The 25,960-nt window shown below is 34.3% G+C and overlaps 1 protein-coding gene across 1 annotated transcript in view; it reads left to right on the forward strand.

The window, feature by feature from the left end:
- Appbp2 (amyloid beta precursor protein binding protein 2) overlaps nucleotides 1-23,556 on the forward strand; it is a 53,473-nt gene extending 29,917 nt beyond the window's left edge. The window contains exons 5-13 of the mRNA XM_005321539.4: nucleotides 5,382-5,550; nucleotides 8,557-8,646; nucleotides 10,244-10,311; nucleotides 10,936-11,041; nucleotides 11,318-11,442; nucleotides 14,178-14,263; nucleotides 16,031-16,221; nucleotides 16,664-16,829; nucleotides 19,004-23,556. Of these exons, the coding sequence (XP_005321596.1) occupies nucleotides 5,382-5,550; nucleotides 8,557-8,646; nucleotides 10,244-10,311; nucleotides 10,936-11,041; nucleotides 11,318-11,442; nucleotides 14,178-14,263; nucleotides 16,031-16,221; nucleotides 16,664-16,829; nucleotides 19,004-19,257 (1,255 nt within the window). The 3' untranslated portion in view covers nucleotides 19,258-23,556. The remainder of the gene's footprint in view (nucleotides 1-5,381; nucleotides 5,551-8,556; nucleotides 8,647-10,243; nucleotides 10,312-10,935; nucleotides 11,042-11,317; nucleotides 11,443-14,177; nucleotides 14,264-16,030; nucleotides 16,222-16,663; nucleotides 16,830-19,003) is intronic.
- The last annotated feature ends 2,404 nt before the right edge of the window (nucleotides 23,557-25,960 follow it).

Here is a 25,960-nt window from a genome sequence, read left to right on the forward strand (position 1 = left end):
GACGAGCGCGCTACCGCTTGAGCCACATCCCCAGCCCTCCCCAGCCCTTTTTTATATTTTATTTAGAGACAGGATGTCACTGAGTTGCTAAGTACCTCACTAAGTTGTTGAGGCTGGCTTTGAACTCAGAATCCTCCAGCCTCAGCCTCCCAAGCTGTTAGGATTACAGGCATATGCTATAACACCTGGCTTTTTTTTTTTTTCTCCAGTCTTTTAAGGATGTTATTGTCCTGTTTATATAGTTACCTGTGTAATGGAAACATTCAAATCCTGAAGTTAGCTTTTTAGTTTGCAATCTTAGTTATAAATAACTTGGAAGCTTATAATTGCCCATATGTGTGTTAGAAGTACTATATGATAAATTATAGGGATATTTGTGTGCAGAACCTAAAAAGGGATTAGTGTTTGGGTTTATAATCTGTAATACTGATGAAAATAATCTTTCTGTCATCTGCCTTTTTCTGCCTATTTTATCTTTTTAAGAATAGGAGATAAGACTATCTCATAGTGGTGTGGGAAGTTAAATATTTCTATGTGTATGAACTAGTTTATTAGGAATAGAAAAGCTATTAACATTTTTTTTCTCATGTGCTTGATTTTTATTCACAGGATCAGAAGATCTATTCCATCAAGATAACCTAATTTTTCTAATTTTTAAGGCTTTTGTATAAATTTTACTTTAGCCTAACACACTGGGTTAGTTTTCTTGCAGGACCTGGGCACTTTCTCTCCTTCCTTGTTTGTCATTTCTAGCAAGTGGCTCACATTTTAGGTTTGCAAGTGGTTTTCTCAGGAGAAAAAGGAAGGGCAGAAGGCTCATTCCAGCTGAGTCTGCTTTTTTCTTTCTCCTTCCTTCCTTTGCTTACCTGTTTCTTAAATGGGAAAGCTAGGATTCATTATATTCTTTAACCCATGTAAGGTGTTCTCGGGAATAAAACATTTTTAATTGTGCATATAGCTACCTTGAATGAATTCAGGGTCTGCATTAAGAAAGAAAGGAAAGAGGATAGTGAATAGGTAGCTAAAAATACAGTAAATAATATCTTTAGAACAAGCACAAGGAAATTAGAATGTTGTCTAGACTAAGAAACAATAGCATTTATAGTTTCAGCTTACTGTCTGTGTACTAGGACAAGTGAGTTTGTACTTACAAATTAGAAATTTCAGAGCTGGGGTTGTAGCTGAGTGGTAGTGCACTTGACTAGCATGTGTGAAGCACTGGGTTTGATCCTCAGTACCACATAAAAACAAATAAAATAAAGGAATTATGTCCTTCTACAACTAAAAGTTATATGGATATTAAAAAATATTTTTTGAAAGAAATTTCAAAATAAAAATTTGCCTCTACACATCTATACTTACCAAATTCTTCATCAGTATAAGTATATGTAATATAGTTAGTATGTAGTATATAATCATCTACTGAATATTAATTTTAAAAAAAAGATTACACTTTTCTAATTTAGATGTGTTTAAGGCATGGGAAAATTTGGGGTTTTAATTGACCATGTGTTTAGTTGAATTGGAAAAGAAATGTTTTTCAGAACAGATACTAATGGAATCCTTTGGTTAATCTCAGGGTTTTTGAGCTTGATGCAAGAGTAAAGTGTGTTCTTCAATTTAATATTATAAAGTCAGTTTCTAATCTAAGGCTGGCATTGAAACATAGAGCAAATGTCAGAGAGCCTTCTTGGTCTTTCTGTAGTTAAACTTGGTACCATTTTTTTTTTTTTAAGTAGTTTTTTTTTTTTATTCCTTTGAAACTCTGCCAATTTCCCTTTACTTGTTTTTGTTGTAGTTTTTTGTTCATACATGTCTATTGCCAAACAAATTTAAAAACACAGAAACTATTAATAAAATAAATGTTGTACATAATCTCACTGCCCAGAAACAATCAGAATTACTATGCCATTATTCCCTTAGTATACAAAAGTAGTTGGTTCTAAGACCCCCATGGATACCAAAAATATTTTTGGATGCAAAATGAAATTACTTTGTATTAGGCATATGTGATAGCCTATTCTTTAAGTATACATTTGGGAGAATAGAGAAGTAATAGCATTATAAATGTTTCATCTTGGTGGGGAAAGTAGGAATGGGCATCATTATTTAATGTCCAAATACCAGTTTTGAGCGGAGGGAACATGGGTTAGAAAGATTAGAAACTCGATCAACTAGATATAAGGAAAGAAAATATAGACATGACTAAGTATGATATATAAAAATAAGATGAAAAGATTATAAGCATTTATAATGATTATTATAATACATGTTATTATAATTAGTTCCTCAAATTGCCAAAAGGGCTAAAATAAAATCTAGCCATATATTGTTAAGAGGAGATACACCAAAACAATAATGTTGACAATGAAGAATTCAGGATAAAAACAAAAGGGATTTAGTTGGTACAAAAGGGATATTGATAATAGATTGTGTAATTCACAAATAGCAGTGTATCCTCAAAATACAAAGCATTTGATAAAATGATAATACAGTGTTACCAGGCGTGGTGGCACACATCTGAAATCCCAGCTGCTCTGGAGGCTGAGACAGGAGGGTCAGGAGTTCAAAGACAGCCTCAACAAAGGCGAGGTGCTAAGCAACTCAGTGAGACCCTGTCTCTAAGTAAAATACAAAATAGGGCTGGGGATGTGGCTCAGTTTTAAAGGCCCCTAAATTCAATCCCTAGTTTGAACTCAAAAAAGGAGGAAGGAAAAAAAAAGATGATACACCATTGAGTGCAGATTAATGCAGAATTCATGGAGATTATCAAGGAAATAAGTTCTTCCCATCTTTCTGTTGTCTGTTGTGAGTCTGTTGTTTTGGGCTAGTTCTCCAATGCCAGGTATCAAGTACAGATTCCACATTGTCCATAAAAAGAAATACTCCCTTCCCAAGCACTATTTTTCTTTGAAGATAAGGAACTATCCAATTGAGTTACCCATTAGTTTTACAAGTTTACTTGGCTCTGACTTGTAAAAAAGATACTTGGAATTTTAGAATAACCTTAGAATATTATTTTGTATAAGGGTTTTATTCTTTTTGAAATGAAGATAACTATGTGGTGATTATTGGCACTACACTACAGTATGTATACACCACTTATTGATTAAATGTCTTTCTAATCAATAGTCCTTAGCTTTTTTTGAAGTTCTGTTTTCCTGTGAAAGAAATGATAGAGGAGAAAAAATTGAATTTTTCTCATTTTGGGTTATTAATCTGTTAATATTTTTGGTGTAGCTAAAAAAAGAAAAATCTTAAGTTTCTACTTGTGATACCCCTAAAGAATGCTTCCCAACCTTTCCGTACTTGTTCCCTTCCTTCTCCCGCTGACCCCCCTTTTTTTTTTGGTGCTGGGAATCAAAGCTAGGATATTATGCATGCTAGGTTAAGTGCTCTATCACTGAGCTACACACAGCCCACTTGGATTTCTTTCCTTTTTTTTCTTTTGTGTATGTGAGGTGTGGGGGTGGGGGGGATACTGGGAGTTGAACCCAGGTATGATCTACTATTGAGCTATATTCCTAGCCATTTTATTTTTTATTTTTCATTAAATTGTCCAAGCTAGTCTTAAACTTGGAGTTCTCTTGACTCAGCCTCTCCAATAGCTAGGATTAGGCAGGTGTGACCATACCCATGACTATTTCTTCTAAAGTTATGTTCCTACGCTTACAATCCAACCCATCCATCACTCCTAAATATTTACCCAAGCCAAGTGAACCCAGGGGTGTTTTACTGCTGAGCTGTAACCCCAGCCTCTTTTATTTTTTTGAGACAGGGTCTCACTAAGCAGGGTAACATTAAGCTTGTAATTCTCCTGCTTCAGAAAGAAACACTGGGATTACAGGTTTGTGCCTCTGAACCTGTCATTTGGCTTTCATTTAAAATATCTTTTATACTTTTGTTCCTTTTCAAGCTGAGCATCAGAAATTTGCATTAGCCTAATACAAAGAAAATAACATTGCCCTGGCATAATGTTCAAGCCATCATTATAATAAGATATATTTATTTAGTCCTAACATTGTGCTCATGTGTTATATAGATGTACAGTCTAATTTAAAGTGTTTTAGTATTCTTGAATATCATTAAGTTGATTGATGGGCTGTACCGTTACTTTATGTAAAGAACACTGTATTTTCTGCCACCAAGGATAAAGATTAGCAGTAACTGATATACTGCTATTTCCCATAAAATAAGCAAAAATGAGCATTCATGAAATCAGTGACCAAGTATTATGCAAATATACTAAAATAAGAATGAAAAGTAATGGTGGGTAATGGTATCTCAGACTGATTTTTATTTCCTTTATTATTTTCCTTTCCTTTCCTTGACCCTCCAACCCAATATTGAGAATTGAACCCAGGAGTGCTCTACCATTGAGAACTATATCCCCAGTCCTTTTTACTTTTATTTTGAGACAGGGGTCTCAAAGTTGCCTAGGCTGGCCTTGAACTTGGGATACTCCTGCCTCTGCCTTCTGAAACAGCTGGGATCACAGGTGTGTGCCATCACATCTGGTCTGTTGTCCAGATTTCTTTCTTGGGGATTGAACCAAGGACCTTGTGCATTCGAGACAAGCACTTTACCAACTAAGCTATGCCCCTGGCCCTCTTTTTTTTTTTTTTTTAAATAACCTGGAACTGAACTTAGGGACCCTCAGCCCCTGAGCCACATTCCCAGCCCTATTTTGTATTTTATTTAGAGACAGGGTCTCACTGAGTTACTTAGCACCTCTGTTTTGCTGAGGCTGATTGTGAACTTGAGATCCTCTTGCCTCAGCCTCCTGAGCCACTGGGATTACAGGTGTGTACCACCACACCTGACTATTTTCAGATTTCTTATACTGAAACTATTACTTTTGGATTTGGAATCAAAAAAGTAAATTTTTTTCTTTTTTTATATATAGCACATGCTGAGTACACAAAGTGTACAAAATACTTAGAGAAGATAAGAAATCAAAATTGGATCAGGTTAATTATGTAAAGCTTCTTGGAAGAACATGTATTCTACTTTTGTTGTTGTTGTTGTTTATTCTGGTGCTGGGAATTGAACTCGCACTTAACCAATGAGCTACATCCCCAGCCCTATTTTTATTTTTTAATTGCTTAGCACCTTGCTGTTGCCGAGGCTGGCTTTAAACTCGTGATCCTCCTGTCTCAGCCTCCCAAGCTGCTGGTATTACAGGTGTGCGCCACCACGTCTGGCCTGTATTGTACTTTTTATGGGCCTTAATTAACCCTAGTCTAGGCCAATTTTTTTCTGATGTTGCCTCATTTCTTTCATCTATCTTCAGTTATTTAAGCATTACATAGTAATTATAAGTTATCAGATTATATGTGCTGGAATACCAGAAATAAAGGACGGTTATTTGTGTTTTACAGGTTGCTTCATGTGCGAAATGGAAACTGCAAATATCATTTGGGTGAAGAAACATTCAAGTTAGCTCAGACATATATGGATAAACTCTCAAAACATGGCCAGCAAGCAAACAAAGCTGCACTCTATGGGGAACTGTGTGCACTCCTGTTTGCAAAAAGTCATTATGATGAGGTAAGTGTTTTGAGGTATATGTCAGTGTGACCAATAATTGCCCATAAAACGGATAAATCAAATAGTCTTCTCATATGCTTTATAAATCTCAGTTTCACATATTAAGTTTACTTAAAGCAATACATATTTGTAATACTTAAGACAATATTAAAATTTTTTATTTAGTTGTTGATGGACCTTTATCTATGTATGTATGTATGTATAACATATTTATTTATTTATTTATATGTAGCATTGAGAATTGAACCCAGTGCCTCACACGTGCTAGGCAAACTCTCTACCACTGAGCCACACAATTCCAGCCCCGTGTATTTGTGTGTGTGTGTGTGTGTGTGTATGTGTGTGTGTGTGTGTGTGTGTGTGTGTGTGTTTGTGTGTAAAATTCATTTATCAGGGGAGGGGTTGTGGCTCAGTGGTAGAGGGCTTGCCTAGCATGTGTGATATGTGAGGCACTGGGTTTGATTCTCACCACCACCTATAAGCAAATAAATAAAGGTCCATTAATAACTAATAAAAATATTTAAAATAAATAAGTGTGTGTGTGTGTGTGTGTGTGCGCAACTCAGGGCCTTTTTTTATTTTTTAATTTAACCAAGTATTTCTCTGCCTAAATTGTTTTAGTGATATCCTCTGGTAAGTAAACCTTAATAGATGTTTTTGATTAGATGTGTAGTTCTGAGTGAACTCTCATAACTTGAAAGCTAGATTTTTATTTATGCCTTATAGCATTGCTTTTCTTCTTCCTCCTCCTCATGAATAAGATTGCTTTATTCCTAGTTTTATACTATTAAATTAATGCTTTGGGGCTGGGGATGTGGCTCAAGTGGTAGCGCGCTCGCCTGGCATGCGTGCGGCCCGGGTTCGATTCTCAGCACCACATACAAACAAAGATGTTATGTCCGCTGATAACTAAAAAATAGATATTAAAAATTCTTTCTCTCTCTCTCTCTTTAAAAAAAAATTAATGCTTTGGTGATAATAAATACATAGTTGACTAGTGTGCTTTGCTGCTTGGTTGCTTTATTTTATGGGAAAATATAATTATTTCATGCTATCAGTCATCATTTAGCTTTCATATTTTAAAATTATCTCTATATTGATTTTTGTCCTATTCTAAGTATATATGCCATATTTAAAGGGAAATTACAATTAGCAGTGATACCAGAAAATTATAGAATAGTTAAAAAAGGATGTTTGTGCCTTTTTAATATTTATGTAAGAATACTTAAGACTGACATGTAAAAATCTAAAATCCATATCAGCATGCCTATAGTTTTTCAGGAAATAAGTGTATGTGTAATTTTTTGATGTTGAGATCCTGTGTCTGCTAAATTTGTTCTGTGGGTGGATTGTTTTATTGCCCCTTATGTGCAATGAGTGATGCATAGATGTTTATCAACTTAGATGTAGGGCTTGGCCCCTTTTTCTAATTCTCACACACCAGAAAACAGCTCCATTCACAGAAGATCTTTGTGTAGATACTTGACTTCATGGAAAATGAGAGTGAGGTTAATAATAGATATTAAGTAATACCTGTCTTTAAAAGTCTTAGATGCTGAGTTGGGGTTGTAGCTCAGTGGTAGAGTGCTTGCCTAGCATGTGTGAGGCACTGGGTTTGATTCTCGGCACCACATATAAATAAATAAATAAAATGACAACAAAAAAAAATTTAAAAACAACAGTTCTTAGATGCACCAACATCTTTTTATATGTTTGCATAGGAACTCAGCCATCTCTGCTTCCTCTTTCATCATTTCCTTTCTTTTCTTTTTCCCTCATACTGCTTTCTAAAACACTGTAGTCATGTCCCCCCACCTCACCCCCCATCCCCCACCCCCACCCCTACCTCTTACATAGAGTAGTTTGTATTGTGCCATTCTTTACTCAGGTGACTTTTATTTACCAGTTTCCATTTTCTTTCTTTTTAGGCCATTACTACTTAATTAACAGTTATTTCTTTGGGTTTAGTAGTTTAAATGATGCCTTACTCTTGATCTTTGCAGCTCTTAGCACATTCATGAGGAATGTTTAAGTTTGTTGTTGTTTCTTGGATAATTTGACTGTGTATAAACTTTTCATTGCTGTCTTCAAGAAACTGTGCAGATCTTGAGGATATAGTGTGATGAATTATCACCAAATTCTTATTAGTCACAATAGGGTAGGCCATCTGGAGTCAGTATCAATCCCAAAATAACAGTGGTTTGTAACAATAAAAGTTTGTTGTTTTGTTTATACTTTGGATGACTACAGCTGCACTTAACAGTATGCTTACATTTTGTTCAAGACCCACTATGGTTTATTTAGGACATCTGTCTGGAATATTAAAAATCTTGGAGCAGAGAGCAAGAAGGACTGCTTGTTCTGTCGATTGAATGTGTAACATACAGTACAGGCACTTTATGAACAATAGCTAGCACAACATAAGCATTTTAACTAAACAGGCAATTAAGATTTTTTTTCCCTGGTACTAGGTATTGAACCCATGGGAGCTCTACCACTGAATTATATCCCCAACCCTCTTTATTTTGAGACAGGTCTTTTTTAAATTACTAAGGCTGGTGTGTGCCACTGTGGCTGATCAGGATATAAAATAATAAGTGTTATAATAGAGGAAGTAAAATATAAGAAACTTAGACCAGAACTGGAACCTGAAAGACAAGTTAGGTGTGTTAAAGAGTTAGAGGAAGAGCCAATGTATTCTAAGACAGAGGAAATATGTATAAGGACTTCTAGGCAAAAGAGCACATGCCTCTCATTTCTTGAACATATGTCATATATCTGCAAGGTCTGATTCAGAAAACCTGTACATAATTAAGAGTAAAAATAATGTAACATTCATACTTTTAAGAAAATAAACACTCAGAAAACTTTTTAAGTGTAAATATTTGGTGTGTTATTTATGTACTTGATAGCTTATTGGAAAAATCTGCAATCATTTTGTTAAGTACTGTCAATTGAATTATCAAATTGTTCTGTTTTCTTCTAAAATTTTTTTTGTTTTTTTAGGCATACAAATGGTGCATTGAAGCAATGAAAGAGATTACAGCAGGCTTACCAGTTAAAGTTGTGGTTGATGTTTTGAGACAAGCATCTAAGGTGAATATCATGTAAAAATTATTAAATGAATTATAGGTTTTATCAGGATTTAAATTTGTTTTAGTTAACTTACTATTTAACATCTTAGTTATTGTATACTATATATACTACCAAGATCTAAATTCTAAGTTTCTGTGCCAAGTTTTAGAAACCTGGTATTTAAGCCAAACTATCTTACATGGACTTTAATTACTTTTCTTTTTTCAAGAAAACTTGTGATATAATTCATTTTAATAATTGTTTCAGTTCACTGAAGTACCGATTATGATATTTTGGGGTAATTCTGATTTGAGTTCTTGGTTTTCTTAAACCTGTGGAGTAATCTGAATTCTTTAGGCCAAAACTATATGGGCTATAATCACTTTTCTCCTTAAGGATAACCTAGTATTAAGTATTTTACTCTAATATTGCACTCTCATAGCAAGACACCTTGCTATACTTGACCTGGTAGATAGTTGTTTTTTTGTTTTTTTATTCTTTCTGTAGTTTTTTCTTATTCTGTAAACAAATGCATTAATTCTTTCACCACTTAGTAGCATTTAAAAATTATTACATTGGAACCTGAGGATGTAGTTCATTGGTAGAGTACTTACCTAATATGCATAAGGTGGGGGAGGGTAAAAATTACTGCTTTGGTTCACTGAAGCCTTAAAGCATTAATGTACTTTTTTGCATATAGTCTTTCTAGAAGTTTTTCAAATTTGAATATTCCATTTTCATCAGTTTGGCTTACAGAAATTCAATTGGGAAAAAATATTACAAAATTGTGGATCCTAGAAGACTGCAATATTTTTGCAAAATATTAAATCACTTATTTTGGAGCAAGTAAATGGCAGCATAAATATTCAGGTTATCATCAGCATTATAAAAGGGATCTTAGTATGTTTTTAATTATGTAAAAACATCAAATATTCAGTTAACATAAAGACAGTAAGTATGTAAGATTTATATTCCTATTTGCAAATGGTATTTAGAGTTTTAAAACTACTGACAATCCTTATGGTTGAAAATATTTTGAGAAATAATAGAAAAACTTGAAAATCTGTGTATTTAAAAATTATTAGTTGAGTCTAAGGCATACCACCCTAAATATTCCCCATCTCATCTGATATCTTAAGGTGAGGGTTGGGCCTAGGTTGCACTTGCATGGGAGAGCACCTGGAATACCAGGTGCTGTAGGCTTAGGAAAAAATAAATTACAGGAAAACTATGAAAGATCATTGTAAGCCACTCCAGAACTGGGATAAGTACTTTAAGGTACCTTTCTAAGTACCTTAGAAAATACTACAGTAAGCCCTTCTACTATTTTATTTTAATAATAAGGAAGGTAGTTATACCAGCTTTGTTAGGAAACTTTGTCATGGTTTTGCACTGAAAATGGCTGTAAAAATTTTAATCTTTATGGTTTTTTTTAGGTTATATGCAGATCTGTGTATAATAGTTTATAAATAACTTGGAAATAAAAAAATTACAAATAGAATCTTTCTGTTTGAAGATTTTTTTCTTACTACTATAACTAAAATATATAAACTATATTTATTTTAGCACACTAATAAACTGTTTAAAAGGTAACAATTTTTCATTTTATCGTCTTTAGGCTTGTGTAGTAAAACGTGAATTTAAGAAGGCAGAACAGTTAATTAAACATGCAGTGTATTTGGCACGGTAGGTGGTGGTTATTTCAAATGTCATTTTATTTATTTATTTTTATTGATTTTTTTTAAAAAAAAGAGCAGAATGCATTATAATTTTTAGTACATGTATACTGCACAATTTTTCATTTCTCTGGCTGTATATAAAGTATGTTGACAACAATTCATGTATTCATACATGTACTTTGGATGATGTTGTCTATCACATTCTACCATTATTGCTGATCCCCTGCCCCCTTCCTTTCCCTCCCACCCCTCTGCCCTATCTAGAATTCTTCAATTCCTCCCTACCCCACTATGAGTCAGCCTCCTTACATCAGAGAAAACATTCAGCATTTGTTTTTTTGGGATTGGGTAACTTCACTTAGCATTATCTTCTCCAGCGCCATCCATTTACCTGCAAATGCCATGATTTTATTCTCTTTTATTGCTGAGTAAAATTCCATTGTGTATATATGTCACATTTTTTAATCCATTCATCCACTGAAGGGCATCTGTGTTGGTTCCACAGTTTAGCTATTGTGAATTGTGCTGCTATAAACATTGATGTGACTGTGTCCCTTTTTAAGTCTTTTACAAATGTCATTTTGAATTGTTACTCTCCATTATATACTAATAGTTTTTCATCTTTTTATAGGGATCATTTTGGATCCAAACACCCAAAATATTCTGATACACTGCTAGATTATGGGTTCTACTTACTCAATGTAGATAATATCTGTCAGTCTGTTGCAATTTATCAGGTATGTTGATGGTTCTTTTTTCTTTTCACCCTAAATTGACTTGCCAACTTGTGTTTGTTTGTGGTACATAAATCACTATTTCAAAGTAAACTCTTTGAGCCCTGCCTTCCTTTTATAGAGCACTCATTAATTTACTATTACATAGAAGGCTTAAAAACTGTTTTAGAAATTAAATTTATGAGATTGGGTATATAAAATATTAAAATATTTAATTTAAGATAGGTGGTATTTTCTAAAGGCTGACAATATTATTAAATATTTTTATTACTTTTTCAGGCAGCCCTTGATATTCGACAGTCAGTGTTTGGTGGCAAAAATATCCATGTAGCAACTGCACATGAAGACTTGGCTTATTCTTCTTATGTTCACCAGTATAGCTCTGGAAAATTTGACAATGCACTGTAAGTTCCACATTCCTTCTCAGTAAATTAGTAAATACCATTTTTTGTTTGTTTTATTTTTTCCCCAATACAATAGTACTTAATTTAGTTTATGGATTAAATTTCTCTCCCAGAGCTTTAAGAAGATGCCTAAAATGTTTCTTAAGGTTTTTAAAATCATACCAATTTATAAGCTATTCATTTAGACTCTATAGTTTAATATTGAAACATTTTTATATAGAAAATGATTTATCTTTTGATTATTTTCTTAAATAATTTTTCTTTGAGTAATACAGCAGCCTGTGGCTAAATATTAGACCATTTTAATAACCTAAAAACATCTTGCTTAAAGCACACGGAAATATTGAATAAAATATTACAGTCATCTCTTAAAATATGTAACTGAGCTTGCAAGAATGAGGATAAATCCTTAATCAATAATGGACATTAAAAATTCAAAGGCACAAACTATGGTGTAAACCATTTAGGGGTGGTAGGAAAGCTTAGAAATTTCTGTAACTGGCTGTTGAGTTAGAAATGAAACCCTCACATGAAGCCAGGATCAAGAGTATACCCTCAGGGATAGGGGTTATGGCTCAGCGGCAGAGCTCTTACCTGGCACGTGTGAGGCCCGTTTAATCCTTAGCACCATGTAAAAAAAATAAAGGTATTGACAACTACAACTAAAAAATAAATATTTTAAAAAAACAAAAAAGAGTATACTCAAGAAAAGGACAAATGGGAAGGAAAAATTACCCCACAGCAGAGACATGACAAGGAAACATTATCTGACCTTGGGCTCACAGTAAACTAAAGGAGTGCCACAGAGGAATGTATTAACTACAGATTATATCACTTTGGAGTCTGGGAGTTATGCATGCAGGAACCTACAGACTGAGAAAAACATTGAAGAGCACTGTGAGGCTGCTAGTTCTCTTGGGATATCTTCTGGGAGAAAACCCAAAACACAAGTATGTCATAGATATAGCTCTACCTAAAGTGAAGTCACCATCAACAATTACAAAATACATAAGGAAACATTTTTCTATAAGTGAGGGTCAACAAACATAATGATTAGAACCCTTTGAACTTTAGTCAAAATATTATGAAGTATGTATTCTTTAATGATTAAAGATATAAGACGGGTTAGCAAAGTGTGGCCTGCAGGCAAAATAAAATTTTACTGGAATGTAGCCCTACTCATTCATTTATTCATCTGTTTTCTATGAATGCTTTCATACCACAACAACAGAGTTAGATAGTTAGGACAAAGAATGTCTGGCCAACACAACCTAAAATATTTACTCTCTAGCCCCTTAAAAGTTTGCCAACCCTGGGCTGGGGATGTGGCTCAATGGGTAAACACCCCTGGGTTCAATCCCCAGTACAAAAAAAAAAAAAGTTTGCCAATCTTAATATATATATTTTAAAAAATCAGTAATATTTTGGAGGGAAAATAAAGATTGTGTTTACTTTTTTCCCCCAAGTTGGGTCTTGCTATGTTGCCCAGGCTGGCTTGGGACTCCCAGGCTTAAACCACTCTGCCTTAGCCTTCAGAAGAGTAGGACTACAAGTACTCAGTTTAGATTTCAAAATAAAATAACTGATACATGCTATAGCACAGTTGACCCCTTGAAAATTTTGTGCTAAGTGACAGAAAGCTTGTCAAAAAGGATCACATCTTGTATAATTCCATTATATGAAATGTCCAGAATAGGCAAATCCATAAAGACAGAAAGTAAATCAATGTTACTTAGGCTGGGAGTTGGAGGGAAATGGGGAGTGACTGCTAATGGACCTGGGTTTCTTTTGACGTGATGAAAATATTTCTAAAATTGATTATGGTGATGGCTGTATAATGGAATATATTTTAAAAATCACTGAGTTACACATTTACTTAAAATAGGTGAATTACTTGTTATGTAAATTAAATCTTCATAAGGAAAAGACCTTTTATAAAAAAAATAAAATGACTAGCTAGAAATGGAAAATAATCATCGACATTAAAACTCAGTAGACAAGGCTGGGATTGTGGCTCAGTGGGAGAGAGCTGAGCAGCATGGGCAGAACCCGGGTTCGATCCTTAGCACCACATAAAAATAAAGACATGTGTTATGTCCATCTACACCTAAAAAATAAATATTAAAAAAAAAAACTCAGTAGACAGGTTAAACATCAGGTTTAATTATGAGAGAGAGATAATTAGTGAATTTGAAGACAGGTTTGAGAAAATTTAGAATTACTAGAAATGGAGATAGGAGGCTTAGAGTTGTTTGAAAATTGGCAGATAAAATAGACAAATAGCTTACCTTTTATTAGGTGAGATGGAACATAAAACAAGTAACCAAGCATGTCAGATAAGAATACTTTGTAAAGAATAAAGAAGACTGAGTTTAGAGAATGATAGTAGATTATTTTTAGGGACATTTATATAGTCTATTCTGGAAAGGCCTATTCAATGAAAGTGAGCCATGTGAATATTCAGGGGAAGAGCATTGCAGAGAGAGGGTAAATCACATGCAAGGGTGAGACTATGCTTTGCATGCTAGGAATCATGTAGGCCTGTGTGGATGGAGGGGTAAGAGAGTTAAAAGCTTAGTCCATAATAGATTAAAAATGTGAAACAAACAAAAAATTGATTATTTACCATAGTTTTATAAGTACTTTCTATTAGTATTATAGCGTGATTTTTTTTAAATGCTTAAATCATTTGTAACTAAAAAGAAATGCCAGACTATTATTTATCTGTATTGCAGATTTCATGCAGAAAGAGCTATTGGTATCATTACCCACATCCTACCTGAAGATCATCTTCTTTTGGCTTCCTCAAAGAGGGTGAAAGGTACCCTTTGTAATCCAGTCTCAGATAATTTTAGAATGATAATGTGTGGCATAAAATAGTGGTATTTATTTTCTCAGAGGTAGTAGAATTAGACTGTATGTTCGTATTTCTAAAATAACCAATTCTGTCAACTCCACAGTTTCCAGTGGTTCTTGGTGAAAGATTGTTCACTTCTCTCAAATAATATTATTAAGGTGCCTTTTTCCTGTCTCTCCTTTCTTTATTCCTTCTTTTCTTTCTTGCATGCAAGTAGTTAATATAAGCATTTCTTATGAGAATAATGAGTTACACAATGATTACATAGTCATGAGTAAAATACTGAAGATGGGTTTATGGGTTTTGTAGCTTTAGTTTTATAGAGGATAGAGGAGGGTATTTTTTTAAGTACTAGGGATTGGGGGATTGAACATGGTAGGCAAATTCTACCTCAGGAACTTTTTTTTTTTTTTTTTTGGAGACAGGGTCTTACTAATTGCTGAGGCTAGTTTTGAACTTGGGATCTTCCTACCTCTATCTCCTGAGTTTCTGGGATTATAGGGATATACACCTGCACCCAGCTCACCAAAGATTTTTGATTTAATGCATTTATTTTGCTAACATGTTGGTCATCGTTAGGGTGATTTCGTGCATTTTGGATAAATTTTACCTTGTTTCTGGAACTGGGCTTTTTCTTCCTTGAGGTTGACAGTTAAGTTACTCAAGTACATGAAAATTTCAAAAATTAAAAGCAAGTTTAAAAAAAAGAAAAGTTACCTGAAACCCCACCATTTCTGTCAACATTTTGATGGATGTTATTTTAGCTTTTTTCTTTAAATAAGATAATTAAGTGAATAAGTATTTCTTTTAGTTTTATAACCTGCTTTTTTCACCTAATGCATTATGAAAGTTTTTCCATTTGAATATATGTTGCTATTTACCCTTTTTTCTGGAAGTGTATTTAACCTCAGAAGTGTATTTAACCTCTGTTACTGACCCTTTGTATCTTTAACATTTTGTTGTTCAATATTGCTACAGTGAGGTAAATCTTTTACCCACATTTGTGTAGATAGTTTTTCAAGAAATGAAATTGATACAGGTGTGTGTGTGTGTGTGTGTGTGTGTGTGTGTGTGTGTGTGTGTGTTTTTTCAAGATTTTAGATGGAATTTTAAATTTTTGAATGCAGCTTTGAAAATAAAATATCTTCTGACCTGACTTAGTGATCAAGTAAAGTAGGAAGAAGCCGGTTCTTCTAGTTGTGTTTGGTTAAAGGTCATGTTTTATAAAGGCTGGTTTCAAAAATTTCAAAAGTGCTTAGGTACTCTTTGATACAGTTTCATAAGATTAAAAAGTTTGCCTCTTCCTGACATTTACCTTAAAAATATACTTACCAAGGGCTGGGGTTGTGGTTCAGTGGTAGAGCACTGAGTTCCATCCTCAGCACCGCATAAATAAAATAAAAGTATTGTGCCTATCTACAACTTTAAAAAAATACACACACTCACTTATCAGTAAGATAAAACAGTCCATTAAAGTAGAAACTGATACTGCAAAATAATTTGAGTTATACCATTTTTTTTCTTAAATTTGAATTGAATATATTATCTAAAATAGAATGATTTCTGCAAAAATGTACAGTTGAAGTGGAATCCTATGATCCTGACCAGTTCTAAATTATAATTATATATAAATATAGTCAATGAATATTGCTATTATTTGTTTTTCATTTAGATGTTCCTTTAGCTTAGTAAATGATTTTGAAGTACACTAATTTGTTGCTTTCTATTCAGCACTTATTTTAGAGGAAATTGCTATTGACTGTCATAATAAGGAAACTGAACAGAGGCTGCTTCAAGAAGCTCATGATTTGCACCTGTCTTCACTTCAACTAGCTAAAAAAGCTTTTGGGGAATTTAATGTACAGACTGCAAAACACTATGGTAACCTTGGAAGACTTTATCAGTCAATGAGAAAATTTAAGGTAGAAACATATTTCATATTTTTCTCTCCTTAAATAATAAATATTTAGTAATTTTAAGTAATGTAGCATAGATTCATTGTATTTCTACTTAATTTCACAAAGTAATTTAGCAAACAGTGAGTATGAAACAACATAATCGTTAAAATAATGTATTAACTAAATTTCATTTTTAAATGCCTTGTTAATTTTTTCTTAACAATTTTCTATTTCTATTTTACTTTTGGCATTAGAAACTAATCACTGTTATCACCTTATGTACACAGTTTCCAAAAACCAGGAATGTTTTCCATTGGCAGCTCTTGGAATAGCTTGGTGTATTTTTTGATCTTATTACTTTATGGTACTTTTCATAAACTGTCTTTGACATTTAGAAGAATTTTGCTCATTGGGTAAGAATTGTTGACATAAGTAAAGTATATTAATTCACATAATTATTTTACAGGAAGCTGAAGAAATGCACATTAAAGCAATTCAGATTAAAGAGCAACTTCTTGGTCAAGAAGATTATGAAGTAGCCCTTTCAGTGGGACATCTGGCTTCTTTGTATAATTATGACATGAATCAGTATGAAAATGCTGAGAAACTTTATTTGCGATCTATAGCAATTGGTATGTTACCTTTAAATTTCCTTTAGTCATTTGATTCAAAGACCAGTGGGTCACCATATCTTTTAATATGTTGTAATAGGGAAATACTATTACTGAATTGCAGAGGATATCCAGATACCACCAGGACATCATCTGGAATACTTTGCTAATGGTACTTATTTGATATTGAAGTAATAGCAAGAGGTGTGACTCTTATTAGAGTGTCAAGTGTAGGTAAAAATAGTTGCTTTTGACTTAGTGCAGTTACTGCCCCATCTCTCCCACACCTCCCTTCTATTTTACATCACAAAACAGATTCTTCAACTGTTTTTTGAACTTTATGTAAATGGAGTTATATGATATTTTTACATCTGACTTTTTTATGAACCTTAATTGTAAAATATATCTGTATTATGGCATTTCACTCTCACTTGTTAATTTCATGTTATATAATGTAATATTTTATTGGATTAGTGTGACATTGTCCATTCCACTGTTAATGAACATATGGAAGATTTGGATAGTTTCCAATTCAAGGAATTACAAAATAAGATGCAATGGCTGCCATCTTATGAAGTGCCTTTTATACCTCTTGCCTATTTCCATATTGATTGTCTTGTCATTTTCTTACTAATTTATGGAACTTCTTTATTTACTATAGATATAACAAACCCTTTTTGTTGGTTACATATATTGCCAATATTGTCCCTCATTTTATTGCTTGTTTTTCTAAGGGTGCCTTTTAAAGAACAGAAGCCGTTTATTTCATAGTATGAGACAGCAATCTTAAAAAATAATTTAAAAAATTGTTTTTTCATTTTTTTTCCATATGGACATACAATAGACCCAAGACTATTTCTTCAAAAGATTGTCTTTTCCCCCTTGTCATAAATCATGTATTCATATGTACATGTGTCCCTCATTAGCCATCATATATTGACTTACTTGCTTAGTCCCCAAATGCATGTAGTTTCAGAATTGGTAACCCATACACCTGTAAAAAACAAACCTGCTACTTAGAGTTCTATCATTGTTTACAGTTTTCTTTGTCTTTAACCTGAAAGTAGTGTATTTTTAGAATACTATGTTCAAAAGCAGATGGAGTTATCACTGCCCTCTTCAATATGGATATGTTATTAATTTGAAAAACAATTAGATTCATTTATTTTTGTATTACATTTGCCCCCTCCCTGTGTATTTTGTTAAGTATTTTTTGAATATGTGAAATACTACTGTTCTTAAAATCACAACTATACAGAAAGGTTTGTCCAGGGACATGTAATATTCCCTCATTTCTTCTATCCATTCCCAACTTCCTGCTATGTAGATAAAAGATAAATATATACTTTCTTATTTTCCTACACAAACGTATAGCATACTACATAGATACTATTTTTTGACTTTTTTTTCTTTAACTTAGCATACCCTACAAATCCCTGCATATGAGCTCATTGAGTGCTGAAACTTTCCTCCTTGGCTTATAGCTTAACATTATGCCAGTTAAGTGATCATACCACAATTGAACTATTCTAAATATTTTCATTTGTTTCTGTATTTTGCCAGAACAGTCACTGTTGTTGTGCATAGCCTTATGTATGCGTGTTTTTCTGTTGTTGGAAATGCTGCCATTCTTCTTTGAGATTTCTTTAGAAATTCAGTCCTAGAAGTTCAGATAGCACATGAGTAGAAATGGTTCTGAGGTGGCGATAGAAGAATGTTCCGAACTGAATTTTTTGGGGGGTCCGGGATGGGGGGCAAACCGAGAACTGAAATATATCCCCAGACCTTTCTTTTTTTTTTTTTTTAAATACCTTTATTTTATTTGTTTATTTATTTATTTTTATGTGGTTCCCCGGGAATCAACCCCAATGCTTCGCGCATGCTAGGCAAGTGCTCTACCACTGAGCCACAACCCCGGGCCCCAATCCCCAGACCTTTCTATTTTTTAAATAGAGACAGGGTCTCACTTAAGTTGCTGAGGTGGCCTTGAACTTGCAGTCCTCTTGCCTCAGCCTCCTAAGTAGCTAGGATTACAGGGTTGTGCTACTTGCCTGGCAGTGATATAAGAATTGTATCCAATCCTTTTAGGGGAATAAAACCAAGCCAGTCTATTTAAATAATTAAACTTAGTTTGTGTTGAAAGACTTTCATTTTGTTATTAGAACTTTCCTTTACTTATTTATTTTTATTTTCAGGGAAGAAACTTTTTGGTGAAGGCTACAGTGGACTAGAATATGATTACCGAGGTCTCATTAAACTTTACAACTCCATTGGAAATTATGAGAAAGTGTTCGAATATCATAATGTTCTGTCTAACTGGAACCGGTTGCGAGATCGGCAGTATTCGGTGACCGATGCTCTTGAAGACGTTAACACCAGCCCCCAGTCCACTGAAGAAGTGGTGCAGTCCTTCCTGATTTCTCAGAATATTGAGGGACCAAGTTGCTGAGGGAGGACCTCAGTTAACCAATTATCTTTTCCCAGATTCCAGGGAATTCATACTGTGAAATCAAAACCATGTTGTTTTTGGGGGCTGGAATTTGCATTGAAACACTGGTCCAGTCCATTGAAAGCCCTATTTTGGGTAATCCCTATCTTGCAGAGTGTCCGTAGAATAAGCATATATTCAGTTATATTCAGCATGTATCGCATGTATAAGTAGTCTGGCCCACATTCTCAACCTAGTAGAACAAACAACAGAAACCCCCCCCCCTTTTTTTTTTTTTTCTTTCTTTTTAAAAAATAATTCGTTTTACAGAAAGCCTGAAAGGAAAAAAAAAAAAGAACCCCTAAATAAAACTATTTAAGAGTTTAAAAGAGTTGTATTCTTATTACGTAAGGATGATCTTAACAACTTTTTAACATAAAATTCTTCCATGTGGAGATATTCAATACTGTACTGTAAAGAAATTTTATGGGGAAAATCTTTATTTGCAGTATAGAAAAGTTAATACAAGTACTAATAAAAGAGGGACATCCTGACTTTATGTTTGGCCACCTTTCCCAGAGAAGTGGATACAACCACTCTAGAACTATATTATAAGAGAAGGACTGTCAGATTCTTCTGAACTGGACCAGTGTTGATCTGTAAGTAATAGAAAATATGATAGACCAGCGGTTTTAACTCATTTTTTTTGTTTGTTTGTTTGTTTGTTTTTGGTACAACAATGCAAGATGCTCTAACAATGTTTGCTAACAGGACCAGGAGGATCTAAAAAGGACCAGCCTAAAGGACCTGGTTATTTGGACCAGAGGCTTTAGATTATTATTTTAGCCCCTGCATATACTTTTATCAATAGAATGATTTCATTTAGCTCTATAAGGGAAAATGATAATGCACAAACTACATTCATATAATAGATACCGAACTAGGGAAATTTGGTAATTTTAATGACACATCTTTAGTCAAGGTACATAGATGGCAATGCCATAAGCAAGTCTATAATGCCTGCTGCAACTACCACCATTATTTAAAATTTACTCTAATAATCAACACAATAAACAAATATATTGGCTAAGAGTCGTGAAATAGCTCATGTCTAGGTGGAAATTTTAGGTTACTATGTTATCTATGGGGATAATGGAAAATGAATGCCCATAAATATGTCTTCTAAGAAATTCCTTTATTTTTATGGTATATAAAACAGCATCATTTTATCTGAAACCCAGTAGTCAAATGGAGAGATCCCCTAATGATAGTTGTATTTCACCAATTTGTCTTTCCATTTATTGGGTTCTAATTTTCTTTTTCATCTTTTTGTTCTTCTTGTTCTTATTTTTTAAAGTAAGTCAGTTGGGTTATTTAATGTTGAGGTAATGTTCAAATTTGAGAAGTTATGACATGTAGCAAACCAAGAAACAAAGGTCTTTTGCTATTACCTCAATTCTTATTATAGTGGCCCATCTGGTGCCTCTACAGTTAAGAATCTGGGTTTCTCCCCTATTTTCAGGGGTTCATGACTTGGCTAATGCTTGGAGTAGTCTGTGTGTGAGTGAGTGTGTATTGAATTTTGGTTTTTCTCTTAACATGCATGTTGGGTGAGAGGGGAAATAAACCTAAATTCACATAGAGTACAGAAAAACTAATTGGTGATTTAATTTTAAATATTTTTTTAACTTCCCAACTTTAACCTTGTTTGAAACCGCTATTTGCATTTTTGTTAGTTATGAGCCAGTGCATTTAAATTATTCAGAGGTATACCTGAAGACATAAGCAAGCCCAGATCCCTAAGATGATAATTTTGTGATTTAGAAATCTGGATTTTTTTTTCCTCAAATTATTCTCTTTAAATTCTGGAAAGAATAAATTGGCATGCCTGCAGTTTATGAATCTGGTCCCCCTCCCAGTTAATTGCAGTCTGATGCCAAGAGTCACCCTTTATTAATTACTAAATAGTCTGTATGACCAAGGACTAACATTTTAAGTTACTCAGCTCTATCCTCATGGACCTATATATTTAATACCTCCAAAGATATTTTCAGGATAGGCTTTGTATACTTTTATTGGTTATTAGAGTCCTATGGTATATTTCTGGTATAGGAATGTTGTGGTAAATTGTTTTTCAATAAATATTTTGAAACTTATGTTTCCACAAGAAGTTTCTTTTTTTTAATCTTTTTTATCTTTTTTTGTTTTGTTTTTTCTTTTTTTCTTTTTGTTTTTTGGTTTTTTTTTGGGGGGGGCAGGGGGGTTTGTGCACATACAACATTTCCTAGGATAAAATCAAGCAAAAGACTTTAAAGCCTTATCTTCCCTAACTCAGTTTGAATTCAACTTAGCTCACACTCAGTGATAAAGTGATACAATATTTAGAAGACTTGGATCACAGGGTGATAATGTCAACTGGCAGCCAGTGTCATCTCCTACCCCATGTTGTTATTGGCAGTTTTTCCTTTTAAGTATAGGATTTATCCCTTTAGTAAAGATGTTGAGAGCAAATTTGAGAAATGAATGCCACCATGATTTATGACATTAAGAAATAAAACTAAAAGTAATAAAATTATACCCACAATAACTAAATTTTTTTACATATTATGGGGTCCAGTGTAAGGAAGCCTTGGCCAACTTAAATATTTTTCTGGAAGCTTAATGAAGTAATGTTAAATAAGGGCCTTTGGTCTCATCATTACCTGAGTTCTACCCAAAAAGATTGGTGCTATTCAAATTGAGGGCATCAGGGAGCTCTCACACACATGCCATACAGGTGGTCACTCACTTTCAACTTCAGTTTAATAGAGCCTATTCAGTTTTTTAGAGCATAATATTTATGGGTCCCCAAAATGGACTTTGCCCAAAGAATAAGGACCTTTACTACTATCGAATCTGTTCTTTAGTTAAGAATGCACTCTCTATTGCTTTGTAGTAACCCCTGCCCAAATATTGTTGCATTTCGAAAACAAAGGATTTAACAAGAGACCTTTGTTCATAACCTGTAGGATTTCACAATCTTGCAAAAATTAAGTACAGAAAGCCACATTTAGTGGTGCATGCCTATAGTCCCAGCTATTTGGGAGGCTGGGGTGGGTGGGAGGATCACTTGAGCTCACAAGTTCCAGGCCACCATGGGCAACACAGCAAAACCCCCATTTTTAAGTACAATGGCTGCAATCTTAGAAATAATCAGAATGCCATTTGGCTTCTCTTTATAGTGCAGACGGAAAGCTGATCGGTAAACATGCCTAAAACATGATTGAAGCTTTTGGCCAAAACTTTACAAACTTAAAAACAATGATTTGCTAACAGCAGGCATTGTTAATTAGCACTTATTTTTATGTTTTCCCCAGGATTTGTAGCCTTTTTGTTTCCAGACTTCTTTTTCTGAATGGCAAAGTTATTACTGGAAAAATACTTTAAAGAATTTTTTTTTAAGAATTTTATTTTTGCTTTAAAAATTAATCCATATTTCACCTCTTGACTTTGGAGGACTTCAAGTTACCAAGACTTTTTTTTTAAATATGATATTTGGATTAAATTCCAATTTGAACACTTGTAATTCTTTTGTCCACGAATCTCAGGAATGTTTTAGGTGGAAAGCTGGTTTTACCCTGTTGATCTGAAGGAGTGTGCTTTAGGACTTATTAAATAATACTATTCTTAATTGCAATCCTAGGTATCTATAGCATGAGTGGCCTTAGTGAGTTTGTTGAAGTGCACATGTTTTTCAAAAGTAAAATTTAAGATTAAATATATATATGCTATATATAGATATCTAGAAAACTTGGTTTGTGGTGCACAGTTAAGTGTTGGATCATTAAATAACCGTTGCAGGTACCATTTGTGTAACATCACTCATTTCTGTATATTCCTTTTATGGAAAGATATGTTGCCATGGTAACTAAAACTTTTCAGTTTAGTTTTATGATGTGAGTGAATGCTACATTTTATTAAATATTACCAGGTCAGTACTATTTTTATACTTTATTAAGCAACAGGGGATTTTAGTTTAATAGCCTCAAAATAAAAAGCTCTTAACGAACAATAAAAACAAATCACTAACATTCTTTACATGAAAGTCCCCACTACTAGTGCCACAGTAATTTCTATAGAAATAACTAAGTTTAATAGATTTTTGAAGACAGTTCATTGTGTCAGAATGACCTTTCGTATCATTCTCACTGACTTGTAGTGCCCACCATTATTTGTAATTATTAAATCATACTAAGTATGTTTGTAACCAGCATTGTGATATATTCTGTACTTGTATTGCTAAAAACGAATTATTGACCTAATAAATATAGTGTTCCTGCATTCATAGTCTGTTTCCAATTTAGTTGTGATTGCTTTTGGTTGGGACTCAGGATTATTTACATTTTACAGACTTTTTATTACAGAACATTGTGAGAGAAACAGTTGGAACTAGAACAAAAGCACTCTTATTCAAGAAAATTAAGATGTGTAGCAGAAGAGACTCCTAACAGCATCTGGAGATGGTGTTCATGAAGTCACTTCAAAAATGACTAATGAAGCAAGTTTTTTAGACGTTAAGAATGTGACCATATCACTCTTCCCTAGTCTTCCAGTTCTAAAAGCCTAAAGATGGAGATAAAGAGACCTGGGAAAATTCTGCTGGAAAAGGAGAAAAATCCTAAGTTTGGAGTTTCAGTTACAGCTCTTCCTCTGCACTGTAGGAATTGTGTTATATTATTACAAACCTCTTTGTGTTTCACCTCACATGAAAGACAGGGTCAAGTTAGGTCTTTAAAAAGCACCACGAGCCATGTACCACCTATAATCCCAGCAGCTCAGGAGGCTGAGGCAAGAGGATCTCGAGTTCAAAACCAGCCTCAGCAGTGGCAAGGTGCTCAACAACTCAGTGAGACCCTGTCTCTAAATAAAAGACAAAGTAGGGCTGGGGATGTGGCTCAGTGGTATAATGCCTCTGAGTTCAATCCCTAGTACGTGATCCCACTCCCCAAAAAAGCACCATATGAATAAACATAATTTTTTTTTTTTTTTTTTGGTACTGGGGATTGAATTTAGGGCCCTCAACCACTGAGCCACATCCCCAGCCCTATTTTATGTTTTATTTAGAGAGAGAGTGTCTCAGTGGGTTGCTTAGCGCCTTGCTATTGCTGAGGCTGGCTTTGAACTCACAATCCTCCTGTCTCAGCCTTCTGAACTACTGGGACCACAGGCGTGCGCCACAGTGCCCAACCCAACAAATTTTAATAAGTGCTGAGACAGATAGTGGGAATGAAGCTACATTTTAAGATATTATAAAGAAAATATCTTAGGCCTGGGGATATAGCTCAGTTGGTAGGGTGCTTGTCTTATGTGCACAAAGGGTTCAATCACTAGCACCACAAAAAAAAAAAAAAAAAAACAAGACAAAATCCCACCTTTGTTTGTAATTACTCTAGCTTCATTCTGCTTCAGCAATACTAAATTCAATTTTTTTTTTCTTTTTACATTCCCCCATGACTTTGAAACTCTGAACATAACTGTTTCCTCTTCTGTATGGAATGCAATTTCCTAGGTAAGGTCTTATCCATCTGTGAGCTCAAAGACTAATGGGAGCTTTCCCGTAAAGTTTGACTTGCCATTTCTTAGTAATTTAGCATTTTACTAAAAGCCGAGTGCAGTTGCACATGCCTATAATCCCACCCAGTTTGGGAGGCTGAGACAAGAGGGTTGCAAATTTGAATCCAGCCTCATCAATTCAGTGAGACCTTGTTTCAAAGTACAAAATTAAAAAGGCTGAAGGTTTACCTCAGTGGTAGAGCACCCAGGGGTTCAGTCCCCAGTACTAGGGGATGTAAAAAGTGGAATCGCCTTATTTTTGTTTAGAAAACTATGTGTAGTTAGATATTGATAGAATGAATGAGTGCACAGAAAAAAATATATATCAAGCTGGGTACAGTGGCATATGCCTAAAATCCCAACAACTTGGCAGGCTGAGGCAGAAGGATCCTAAATTCAAGGCCAGCCTTGGCATTTTAGAGAAACTCAAAAAGGGGTGGGGGGTGTCCTGGGGATGTTGATCTGTGGTAAGGCACCCTGGGATTCAATCCATAGTACCTGCCCACCAAAAAAAAAAAAAAAAATGTTTAACCCAGTTGCTATATAGTGATATAACTTGCAGAATAAAAATTATTTCCAGCTTGTAAACTTTGCTGATTTGTGCATTTAACAAAGAGCATAGAGTTTACCCTGTCACAGATACTGTTCCAAATGTGTTAGCAAACTACACCCGGATGCTTTAACACATTTATTTTATAGTTGTAAAATTCAAGACAGGGTGACAGGGTAGCTCAGTGATAAAGCATACGCTTCGCATGTGTGAGGCCCTGGAGTCAATCTCCAGGACTTCCCCAAAATTTCCTTCCTTCCTTCCTTCCTTCCTTCCTTCCTTCCTTCCTTCCTTCCTTCCTTCCTTCCTTCCTTCCTTCCTTCCTTCCTCCTCCCTCCCTCCCTCCCTCCCTCCCTCCCTCCTTCCTTCCCTTCCTCTCTCCCTCTCAAAGTGGGGCTTAACAACATCCCATATCCCCAGCCCTTTTTTTATATTTTATTTAGAGACAGGGCCTTACTAAGTTGCCAAGGGTGGCTTTGCCCAAAATATTTTGAGATGAACATTTTTTTAGGATGGTATTCTAAAACAAGTATTGTCAAGGATGTAGAGACATCATAACTCTTATGTACTATTGGAGATGTA

Source organism: Ictidomys tridecemlineatus, chromosome 3 (genome assembly GCF_052094955.1).
Source record: "Ictidomys tridecemlineatus isolate mIctTri1 chromosome 3, mIctTri1.hap1, whole genome shotgun sequence".
Classification (NCBI taxonomy): Eukaryota; Metazoa; Chordata; class Mammalia; order Rodentia; family Sciuridae; genus Ictidomys; species Ictidomys tridecemlineatus.